The sequence below is a fragment of the Perca flavescens genome, chromosome 15 (genome assembly GCF_004354835.1).
Source record: "Perca flavescens isolate YP-PL-M2 chromosome 15, PFLA_1.0, whole genome shotgun sequence".
NCBI lineage: Eukaryota > Metazoa > Chordata > Actinopteri > Perciformes > Percidae > Perca > Perca flavescens.
Window position 1 is genome coordinate 26,107,132 of NC_041345.1, and position 12,347 is coordinate 26,119,478.

General features: G+C 43.5%; 1 protein-coding gene across 6 annotated transcripts in view; it reads right to left on the reverse strand.

Annotated features, from left to right (window-relative positions):
- The window catches only part of nbr1b (NBR1 autophagy cargo receptor b), a 37,199-nt gene extending 25,405 nt beyond the window's left edge, over positions 1 to 11,794 (reverse strand). For all 6 annotated transcript variants that reach the window (XM_028600615.1, XM_028600618.1, XM_028600616.1 and 3 more), the window contains exons 1-7: positions 11,579 to 11,794; positions 7,959 to 8,021; positions 6,682 to 6,700; positions 6,579 to 6,601; positions 5,122 to 5,310; positions 4,855 to 4,932; positions 3,047 to 3,303 (exon numbers count right to left, since the gene is read on the reverse strand). In XM_028600615.1, the coding sequence (XP_028456416.1) occupies positions 3,047 to 3,303; positions 4,855 to 4,932; positions 5,122 to 5,310; positions 6,579 to 6,601; positions 6,682 to 6,700; positions 7,959 to 8,021; positions 11,579 to 11,680 (731 nt within the window). In that variant the 5' untranslated portion in view covers positions 11,681 to 11,794. The remainder of the gene's footprint in view (positions 1 to 3,046; positions 3,304 to 4,854; positions 4,933 to 5,121; positions 5,311 to 6,578; positions 6,602 to 6,681; positions 6,701 to 7,958; positions 8,022 to 11,578) is intronic.
- Positions 11,795 to 12,347: the final 553 nt, after the last annotated feature.

Here is a 12,347-nt window from a genome sequence, read left to right on the forward strand (position 1 = left end):
AGAGCATCACGAAGAACAAGGAACACACCAGGCAGGTCCGAGATACTGTTGTGGAGAAGTTTAAAGCCGGATTTGGATACAAAAAGATTTCCCAAGCTTTAAACATCCCAAGGAGCACTGTGCAAGCGATAATATTGAAATGGAAGGAGTATCAGACCACTGCAAATCTACGAAGACCCGGCCGTCCCTCTAAACTTTCAGCTCATACAAGGAGAAGACTGATCAGAGATGCAGCCAAGAGGCCCATGATCACTCTGGATGGAGACACACCAAACATGTGGAAGAAGGTGCTCTGGTCAGATGAAACCAAAAAAAAACTTTTTGGCAACAATGCAAAACGTTATGTTTGGCGTAAAAGCAACACAGCTCATCACCCTGAACACACCATCCCCACTGTCAAACATGGTGGTGGCAGCATCATGGTTTGGGCCTGCTTTTCTTCAGCAGGGACAGGGAAGATGGTTAAAATTGATGGGAAGAAGAAAACCTGATGGAGTCTGCAAAAGACCTGAGACTGGGACAGAGATTTGTCTTCCAACAAGACAATGATCCAAAACATAAAGCAAAATCTACAATGGACTGGTTCACAAATAAACATCCAGGTGTTAGAATTGCCAAGTCAAAGTCCAGACCTGAATCCAATCGAGAATCTGTGGAAAGAACTGAAAACTGCTGTTCACAAACGCTCTCCATCCAACCTCACTGAGCTCGAGCTGTTTTGCAAGGAGGAATGGGCAAAAATGTCAGTCTCTCGATGTGCAAAACTGATAGAGACATACCCCAAGCAACTTACAGCTGTAATCGCAGCAAAAGGTGGCGCTACAAAGTATTAACTTAAGGGGGCTGAATAATTTTGAACGCCCAATTTTTCAGTTTTTTATTTGTTAAGGTTTGAAATATCCAATAAATTTCATTCCACTTCATGATTGTGTCCCACTTGTTGTTGATTCTTCACAAAAAAATTACACTTTTTTATATCTTAGGTTGAAGCCTGAAATGTGGCAAAAGGTCAAAGTTCAAGGGGGCCGAATACTTCCGCAAGGCACTGTACCTTTTACATATACAAACATTTTAAAAAGGCATTACTTTCTGCAACAGACGGTGCTAAAGTACGTGTGGTATTTACTGATATACTATAAACATTTACTGTCTCCTGAGCAGTGAAAGTGGAGTGGTTAAGTTCATAGAAGAGGAGATGTACACTTTAAAATTCAATTTTGGCACCTCAAATAACAGCTGTTACAGTCACTTCTAATTTGTCATAGAAGCCAAAGGAAATAAAAAGTGAGTGAAAGCAGTTCTGTTACAGAAGAGAAGCTGGGAGCAGCAGAGTGGTGGGTACAGTGTGACTCTGGAACTAATTCACTACTCCAAAATGACTGCGGCTTAGGGCTGCCAAATATATGGCTTCAACTCGGATATCAACTGGTGCAATAAACTCAACACGAAAGGCTGCGACATAGCAGCATACGGAACTTTTAATGTCATTCTTCTTTCAGTGCGGTCTTTTATATTCACTTCAATGTACAATTTGTTCAATTAAAGGATGTTGGAAATGATTTAGTTTGCATTTGTTTTAAATTCAACAAGCAATTTGTTGAACGGAAGAGATTGGAGAGCTTCTTGGAACTAGTGTCAGTGAAGAAAGGACGGTGCTCTTTGGTAGGGGGCATGAACAGATCCAATAGACATCAAGGAAGAAGCCAAGGCACTCGCTTTTAGAGCTATAGTGCGTAGTATCTGTCTCCCCCATGAGGAATTCTAAGTAATGATAAAAAAACTGTCGGCGCATCAACATGATACAAGCCTTCCGTGATCGCGCACCACCCCCACCCCTCCTCCACGCAGTTGCTAGTAACCAAGGAGGACACGGAGGATAAAAAAACATGGACTCTTCAGAAGAGGTCATTATCTTCACTGGAAAGTCACCAGACGCCACAATCTTCTGAACATAGTCATACTGAGAAATCCAGAGAGAGTTGTGTGGAGCTGGTAGTCTTAACTAGCTTTGTAGCAACTCATTTGGCAAAGGCTTGAATGTAACGAACGTTCATTAATATAAAAAAGTTAGGCACTAAAGCTTTAAGAAAAATTATTTTAAAATGCCTTTGATACATCTGGCACATTCTAAATAGAATACCCGTGTTGTAGTACTCGAGACCGGTCTTTTTCTCAAGACCACTTTTTGAAGGTCAGGGTCTCTTCTCGGAATCGACCGCATTTGTACTCGGTCTTGTCTCGGATGAAGAGGACTCGGGATTTTACTTCAAGACTGGTCAAGACCACGTATATCTAAACTTCCTTTGTATCGTCTGATTTATGTGTCGACATCATTACCGTGATTGGATGTTAAACTTCCTGCTTCAAATGCAACCAATAACTTGACTCATTTCTAATTTGAAATGCGTTACTGTTAACCCCGCCCCCCCCTTCCCTTAACACACACTCCCAAAGTGAATGTAGGTGACAGGAGAAGCTGCTCTAGCTGTCTGGGAGGTGTCAGCCAAATCCTCTGTAATTACATTTTATTCATTATATTTTTTGAATAAAGAGTTTATTTGCGAAACAACATCTAAAAGAAAACACAGCAGTGTGTGAATGCAGTGCAAATCTAAAAGACACAGCTGGGACCACCTCAAATGTGTATCTGCACTAAGTAAGGAAGAATAAAGAAAGGTAAGCTAAGTGTAAGTGACGCTAGCAAAGCTAGCTAGCTGAAGTTATCGATCTGCCTCTCCAAAAATCTCCAGAAATCTCCTCACCCCTCACCCAACGGGATTTAGTGAATATTAGCTATACATATTAGCTAGTTGTGTATATACTGTATGTTTCAGTTTTTTGGTCTGGTCTCGGTCTCCATACACTCTGGTCTTGGTGATGACTTGGTCTCTATTTAGGTGGTCTTGACTACTAACACTGCAAAATACTGAAAGCAGCAGAAATGCAAACCTGAGTATCGAGAATATCGTTATCGCAATATTTAACAAAGTTAATGCATGTCCCATGTGTTCCTCATATATGGTGCAGCCCTGCAGCCAGCACATACCTGCACTGGTAGCCTCCTCCGGTGGTCTGCCCCCGGCAGGAGGAGCAAGGGGGGGTGGAGGAGGATGGAGCTCCAGGCAGGGTGGAGGAGGACACCTCAGGGACCTGCTGGGCCTCTGCTCCTCCTACTGCGTCCCCTCTACCTCCCCCACCTCCTGCTCCTGCCCCTCCTCCTCCCAGGGGCTTGTGAATGCAGCACTGTCCAGAGAACTCCCGGCAGATCTTCTCTACCGCCTCACGCACAACCTGGTCCTTAAACTGCAGGGAGAAGGGGGGGGGGGTGGCAGTGGGAGATATGGGAGGAGAATGCTCAGTTGTGCTAGGCAATATGTCGACATCGATATATGAGGCTAGATATGGTCTTAAATATTGGATAACGTAATATCGTCTCTCTTTTCCGGTGGTGCAAGTATTCAGATCCTTTACTTCAGTACTAACAGCCACTGACTCAGACATCAGGCTCAGATTAATATTCACTATATTAATATATAGTGTCTGAAAACATTATGGAAAGGATTTCTAAGGACGTCCACCTTTCTGTTAAAGAGTAAGATCCTTTTTTAAAAAACAAACATCCGCGAAAAAGCGTTCGCTAAAGCCACCAGACTCCATGTAAATAAACAGTGATTTTAGCATCGTAAAACACACTTCATTCAAAGTGGACAGAAACAAAATAAAACTATGAAAAGCCGTTTTGGGTCGTCTTTCCACTTTTCCAATCATCACAACTCTAGTTTGGGTTGAAATGAACACATAGTTTACCGATTTACATGTGAAAATATGCTGGCTCTATTCACGCTAAAAGTATTGGTTTTTTTAATGTTATCGCTAGCGACCTCAGAGCTGTTTCTGGTTAAACAGAAAGGTCTTAAATACGTTTTAAAGGCCTATCTCTGTAGGGATCCTTTACATTATGTTATCAGACACTTTCCACTGGATGCGGAACGTCTGCGGAACGTCTCCGGAACGTCGACGGAGTCATTAGGTTTCCATTAAAGTCAATCTGTGTATTTCCACAGACTGCGGAACGTCTGTCTCTACTCCGTCCCAGTTCCGTCAGTCCGCAGCCCTCCGCGGCAGATACGCAGAGCTTCTATTTTTGACGGACGACGGAGAGCTCCGCAGCAATTCAGCACGAGGCAGATAGTGCGGGACATGAAGTCGAGCACAGAAACAAAATAAATATCCGGTTAATTTTCAAAATAAAATACACCGTGCTCACGGCGGATCATATTTCCCTGCACTACACCTTGAAAACACATCACAGAGTCGTTTCCCCTCTACTCCTCTGGATGGAAACAAACTGTTGCTGGTTTTGTGGTTCTATTCTACCTGAATTCGGGAGAATTTGTGGGTCCTCGTGACTACAGCTGTCAGTCATGGCCGCAGCCGTTCCGCAACAAATCCGGACCCGGTGGGTATTGACGGACGGCGGAGCACGCAGCAGACACGCAGCGGAGCCGGTCCGCAGCTGTTACGCGTCCAGTGGAAATCCCCGGTTAGAATATTAATCTGAGTCGGTCAGCGGCAAAAACAGAACTTCCAGCCTTCCTGGAAGCCGTGCAGCTGAAAGCCGTCGCTAACTCCGCCCACACAGCCGACCGATTCACAAATCACAGGACGTCTCATCCCTCTCTACAAACATTCTCTTGTTTCCTCTCTCCTCGCGTGACTTCCTCGCACCTCTCTCCAATGCTTCCTTGGTGGGAGGGACTAAGACGCAAGGAAGCGAAGCAAGTGAAGGAAACGTTGATGCAATTTAAGGGAAGGGAGACGCAGCGTCTGTCAACCCCATTTGGTTGTTCTTACCTTCTCCATGTAAGAGGTGAACCAGGCCGGAGGAGTCTTGTCTTCTTCTTTGGTCCCCTTCACATCTTTCATGATCACCTGATCAACAGGATATATTCATTAGATAAAACATGCATATCAACATCTTTATTACATTATTGTCAATGTAAATGACAATACAGCTTTTTCAGAAAAAACGCATTTTTCTTAAAAAGGACTGACTAGTTGTGAACAGTGGCAGCTGAGGTATCATGGCCCAATATGAACCGCTGTGTGTTGGGGTCTCACCATGCCCTGTTCTGGCACTGCAGCCTGGAGTTTGCGGCTGACCACCTGGGCCAGGGTGGGGCAGTGCTGGGGGGGTCTGAAGCCCCTCTTGGGCTCTGTTCCGCTGGCCTTGGTGGTGGGGACCCTCGCCGGCTGGCCCCGAGTCTCGTACACATTCATGTGCAGTCGGTTCCCCTGCCTCGCTGCACTCTGGGAAAACAAGTCAATGGGTTAATGTCACCCGTTGCCATTTCTTGGATACATTTTGGATCCATTTCTCAACGAAGCTGTGTCTCTCTTCTTCTTCGGACAACAACAAAACACGCTAAGCTGGAGAGGAGACACCAGCCTCAGTGGGGGAACACCGGTTAACCTGCGGAAAATAGCCGATAGACTCCTTTTCCATTGCCAGTAGACGGGTATTCCTGTCACAAACGCCATGGGGCTGGGTTCAACTTCAATTTTAGGCCCCTGGTGAACTTTTGTAGCACCCTTCTTTTTAACAACCTCCTCCAGCTCTTCCTGGGGGATCGAAGGCACCCCAAGCCTAGATGGGATATGCAGTTGAATCCTTCTGACATGGCAGAGCCAGCTATGCCAAAACGTGTTAAATTATATTGATGGACTGCACTATACTGTACAGTACATGCTGGGTCTCTTCCCAGTTGGATGGCTTCCTAAATGGAAAGTCCACTGAAAACAGGACATTCCTGTTAACAATCTGTGATATGTAACATTATTCCAGCATTTATCTTATAAAAAAAAAAACTGTAATATAATAATACATCGCTCTTTGCGATCGTGGACGTGTAGGCTACTACTTGCGCGTGCATGTGTGTGTGCGTGCGTACGGGTAGGGGATGGAGGGGGGCCCATTCTGAAATTTGTGTCCAGGGCTTGTGGTCATGATAACAGGATTGTGTGAGATAGCAATACTCTACTTTGCTATGCCTGCTTGCTGGCTGATTCGAACCCAGATAAGAGGCAGAAAATGAATGGATGAACCGTTTCACATTGTTGCCAACTCTTCTCCAATGAAAGCAGCTAGCACCAGCTCCAAAAGTCGCTAAAAGTAGCTAGATGAGGTCATATGCTCATTTGCATGTGTGTGACGTCATTACGCGATCATTTGCACAAAGCTTAGAGGTTGTGTCAGCAAGGTAGATAGAAAGAAATAGAAATCCTGAAATACGTTGCATGTTCGCCGGACAGTACTGGCGTCTTCTCGAAAGAAAGTCCCCAGATTTGTCGCAAGTCGCTTTTGTGATGTAATGTGATGCTAAGGGGGGCATGAAAAGTCTCGAAATCTAGCGACAAAGTCGCTAGGTTGGCAACACTGGTTTCACCTCTGTGAAATGTAGCTCTGGCATACAGTAAAGTCTCAAAGTTGCCACCGTTGTTGCATTACCATCGTCATATTTTATACAGTTGTGTCCCAGATAAGTACAGAAAAGTGAACAGCAATTCAATCAATTTACCTTCAATGCCTCTTCGTATTCCACTGGAATAAAAGCAGAGACATTCATTAGCATGGCATTAATATGCAAACTCTCAGAATCTCACAGATGTTTGTTTGCTTACCTTGGCTGTTAATGGACACCTGGAAGAAGAAAAGGGAAGATTCTTTGTGAGCATTTCCACAGTGCTGCCTGTTTGTCATTGCGGTTTCAGGAATTAAAGAAAAGGGCCACACCACCAACATTAGGAACATGAAGCTGGGTTTACTCATCGGGGGAAAGTACTGCAGTTGTGTCATGTCTTCTGCAGCTCTGGATGAGCTTTGTAAAGTCTGAGAAAGTACCCTTATGATGTCACGGTGATGACATCAAGGTTATCTTAGCATTGGGTTTTTACTACAATATCTTTAACAGTTTGAAACACGTGGGCATTTAAAAGGCGTGGAGGATTTAAAAGAAAGACGCTCCAGAGCTGCATTAGGGGAAATGTAGGATACAGCATTTTGGCTCAGTTATCTTGGTCTCTGTTGCACCAATTCAGACAATCATTTTTTTTAGAATCTGTCTCTTAAAAGTCCCCAAACCTGGAGGATGTGCAATACTAAATTGCTGAAGTACCCATTTTAAATGACAGAAAAGCAAGTACCTTTAAGTAAGGCTGGACAATGAATCAAAAAGTAACCAGAGCCAACATTATGATTCTCTAACCGACCTAATTGTAATCACATTGGGTCTGGTTTATCGGCATATCTTTAAACCAATCACAATCGTCTAGGCGCCGTGCGGAGCCGCGGTGCCTCTGCAAAATAGCCTTGGGAAGGAACTTGTTTTGGTGGAACGTGTGTACATTCAGAAGTAGTTTTAGTCGTGCAACAGAAAACTCAGATTGGACAGATAGTCTAGCTAGCTGTCTGGATTTACCCTGCAGAGATCTGAGGAGCAGTTAACCATAGTCCTCAGAAATCCACCGGAGTTTAGAACGACAACACAAAGAAAGATACGCATTTACTGATGCCAAAATGATCCTTTTTGGAATGTTACAAATTCCCAACACAAAAGTTTGTTTAAATGCTTCAAGCAAATAGTTGAATAGCTGAAGTGTTAACATGCTAACAGTTTGTTTGCAGGTGTTGCAGACTGTAGCCGAGCCAAAGTCGCACACTTTTTAAATTAATTAACTGTATTGGTCAACTAAAGCACCGATACAGATAATCTGCAAACTGCGGCACCGATAATCGGCCAGGCCGATAATTGGTCGATCCCTAATATCAATTATCATCATCGGGGTAAATGTGACAATAAATGGTGATATTGATCTGAGGGGATATTGAACAGTCTTACTGTAACGTGTCACAGCTGAAAACAACGCAAAGACAGAGTGACAACCAACTAGTCTCTCACCTCCTCGTTCTCCTCATCAAAATAGGTCAGCTGAAGACTGCTCAGGCCAAACGAACGCTTCACCTGCGCACACACACACACACACACACACACACACACACACACACACACACACACACACACACACACACACACACACACACACACACACACACACACACACACACACACACACACACACACACACACACACACACACACACACACACACACGTCTGATAAGGACAGAGGACAGTGGCTGAGAGACAGAAAGTGTTAAGGCTTAAACAAATGGACAATTGGACAAATAAAGTGATCCCTCTTTCAGTTTCAATTAGGATGAACTCATTGACTCGGACGGAGACGTGTTCTCGCTAGGACTCAAGGATTAATCAAATCCGTACCGTTATTGCAATGTTATGGAATTACAGTGTTCAGTCAGACTGCTGCTGGCTCTTAATGCTTCGACCCAAAACCAATAAAAGCTCATGTTGCATGTATTACTCCGCAAGTCACGTTGAATAAAGAATCACTTAAATCCACTTGCCTCTCTCTCATCTCTAAAACAACGACTCAAAGTGAAGTGTGACATCTGCGACTCGGCAGCACTCTGACTAATGAACTCTCCCAGGCCTTAGACAGGGACCATAACTCCAGAGGTGCGGGGCAACCAGTCCATATTTCACCTTCTTTCTCAACACTGGCTGTTTACAATACCACGGATTAAAAAAACAGGTCTTTTGCCCTCAGAGTTGTCAGGGGCTCTCTGCTTTGCCCGCCCAGAGAATTTGGCCCACCCATGAGAGAGAGACATCATGGCTTTCAAATGAGCAAAGTGGCAGTTGGTCAAGGCCACACCCCCACCTTCCGCTCCTCAATAGCTACAGACACAGAAATGGCACATACTAAGGAAAGCTCATTGTGGGACTGGCTCTAGTGGCTGTAATTCTACACCAAAGCTGAATTTTGGGAAAGAGACTTCAGATACAGTATTAGGGGACCACTAAGGTCTATATAAAAGAGACTTCAGATACAGTATTAGGTGACCACTAAGGTCTATATAAAAGAGACTTCAGATACAGTATTAGGGGACCACTAAGGTCTATATAAAAGAGACTTCAGATACAGTATTAGAGGACCACTAAGGTCTATATAAAAGAGACTTCAGATACAGTATTAGGGGACCACTAAGGCCTATATAACAGAGACTTCAGATACAGTATTAGGGGACCACTAAGGCCAATATAAAAACATCCAAAGAGCACCATGTCATGGGGCCTTTAAAATTAAATGTGGTCGTCTTTTTGGCACTTTTTTCGATGTCTCTGACGATTTTTGCATTGTTACTGTCGTGGAAGTTTCCTTTGCAGCAGGGGGAAGAGTTTTCAGAGTTTAGTAAATTGAAACAAATAAGACAGACTGAGACTAAAACCAAGTTGGGCTTTTGTATTTTATTAAAAACATACATACATATATATATATATATATATATATATATATATATATATATATATATATATATATATATATATATATATATATATATATATATATATTTGCAAATAGGAGCAACATGATTTCACAAAAGGCCGCAGCCCAGTGTGGAGTCAGTTTCTCAAATGAGTGAACAAGAACACTAGGCTTATATGCATCTTCAGAGTGACAGCACACACGCACTTAGATTAGTATGACGCTACAATTTTGACAGGCAATCTGATACACATGAAGACAATCAGAGAAATACAAGAGACATCTTGGAGTCATTTCACCTCCTCCTCCCTGTACGACTTTCATCCCCCCAGTTACAGCTAAACTGGCATGAGAAAACTAGAGATAGTTTTAGGGTGACCTTGTACCTTTATCGGTTCAGGCTCACATAATGTTCCAGACTGGATGTCTCACAAAGTTAGAATCAAAATCTACATGTGGAAAATGAGATAAACTCTTTCAGCATTTGTGAGAGAAGTAAAGTACGAATTAAACATAAAAATATAAGGAATTATGCTTAAATGTAATTTTCCCATTACATTACAAATGACTCTAGGTCTACAGTAAAGCAGTTAAGAGGCTTCACCTTGACCCGCTACAACAGTCAAACTAAGCTCGGACTAATGCATCAGAAACTACAATCCAATAAGGAGCGAGACACCCAGACTGCTCACTTTGCATTAGTCGTTTTGGTCTTAGTCAACTTAGATTTCTTTAGTCGATTAATCATGTTTGATGCTTTTTTCATGCTGAATGACTTATTTCCAAGAAACGTACAAGCACATCTCTGGTAAACACAAGCATTAAAGTGGTGCTTTTGCATGACTCTTTGTGGAGAAATTCAGATTTACAGATCTGTCTATTAAATCAATTAATCGATAAGTCGATACAATTGCATGAATGTTAGTCGACTAAGGACTTTTAGTATTTTTTTGGTGTTGTACTATACTTTTACTTTTGTTTAAGAGACATTGTTTAAGAGACACCACGACAGCACTACTCTGTTATTGTACTGATGGATTAATGCTTTAGGGTGTACATTATAGTGGGGTTTATCAAGAAAACAGGGCCAACGCTCAGCCCCGACACAACGTAGAGAACACGTTTTAAACTGAAACGGGGGTGCGTTCTACACCCTGTTGTGTGCCACGAGTTTACAGGCACGCTGCAGATTGGTTATTGCCTGCGACACAGCCAATAAAAGAGAGACACGCCCACGAAGCGCTAGAAAACATATCTCAAAGCCACCGCACAAATAGGAAATGTGATGAGATATATGAAATGAAAGCCTAACTAAGCCTAACTAGCGCAAAGCATTATGGGATAGGCCTACCTACAACAATTATAACCGTTAATAATAATGTGTTCCCTGATTGTTCAATGTGCAGCAAAGCTCTTTGCAATGATGCTGCTGTGTAATGAACAGCTGATGTCACAGTAACACATTGCAGATGGTGGATGTGTGATTCAAACTGCTCACTAGCTAGTTCTGTTAAGCTAGTAAACAGTGTTTCCATGACGACAACGACATAAGCACTGCAGTGTACTCTCCCTGTGTGTGTGTGTGTGTGTGTGTGTGTGTGTGTGTGTGTGTGTGTGTGTGTGTAAGACATACTGTAGCTATATTGTTTGCAAATTCTGCAATCAAACCATTCAGCTTTTTTTCTCTAATGCAACGGTTATATTATCAGTATGTGTTTTCTGTATTTATTCATTTCATATTCATGTTTAATATGTTGTTCATGTAGCATATGTACCTTTCACCAAGCCAAATTCCACATATGTGTACTTATTGTGGCGAAAAACGATTTAAAATGATTATGTATGTGTGTGTGTGTGTGTGTGTGTGTGTGTGTGTGTGTGTGTGTGTGTGTGTGTGTGTGTGTGTGTTGTCAGTGTGATGGGAGGTTTCCACAGCTTTTAATGTTTCAGCCCTGACCCCCGCTGGATGATGCTAATGCTAGCTAACGTTATGGTATGTCAATAGCTTCTCTGTAAATAGCATATCTGGAGCTGGTATAAGCTCGCGAGGGTGAGGCTTGTTTCCCGCCTCAAGGGTTAACACAACACCGCGATGTGGCACAGCAATGAAATCATCTGTAAATGGGTGTTTGCGAACGGGCCCCGCCGGGGTGATGCTCCCCTTCTCTTACCATGGCCTCCATCGACTCCCAGCTCTTGGTCTCGGATCCCGACAGCAGGAAATTTTTGGAATTTCCTCTGAAATTCACCTTCACGTTGATGTAGAAGTCCATGGCGTCGCCTTGTCTGCGCTTCAACGCATATTACACACAACGACGGTCACGGAGCGTTTTCCCCGAACAACGACGGCTATTTGGGTTAATCTCGCTCCACTGTCACTCATCCGACGGGGGGGGGGGTGGGTGAGGCGTATTTTGTGTTTACATCAGCGTCCTGGGCACGCCCACCCTTGCACCATGTGTCCCGGAACAAAGATCGACACACTTCCATGGACCCGCCCTTCAATAGCATTTGCACATTACTATTGGCCAGGCGTCCGTGCTTACATGTACAGGTCCTATCCCCTGACCAACCCCCTAACCCTAACCTTAACCACTCGAGGTGAAATGCCTAACCCCAACCAATCGAGCTGGTTCGTAGGGCGGGTCTTGGCGTGGCCATAGTGGGACTGTCTATGAGTGGGATTCGTAATTTTTGCGTGCAGCGCGGCTGTCTCATAGACAGTATATAAGAAGGGCTGGCTCGGTGCAGCCATGGGGGCGGGTGCAACGCTGAGAAGGACGTCACAGCTTCAGCTGAAGCTGCCATTGGTCACTGCTTTTCTACTCAGACACAAAACAATAACACAAGCATTATAATGTATCTATCAAGGCCATTAAACCGATTACTGCATTAGAAAGGAAGATTGTACCTAACATCAAGAAAAATATCTCAATACAC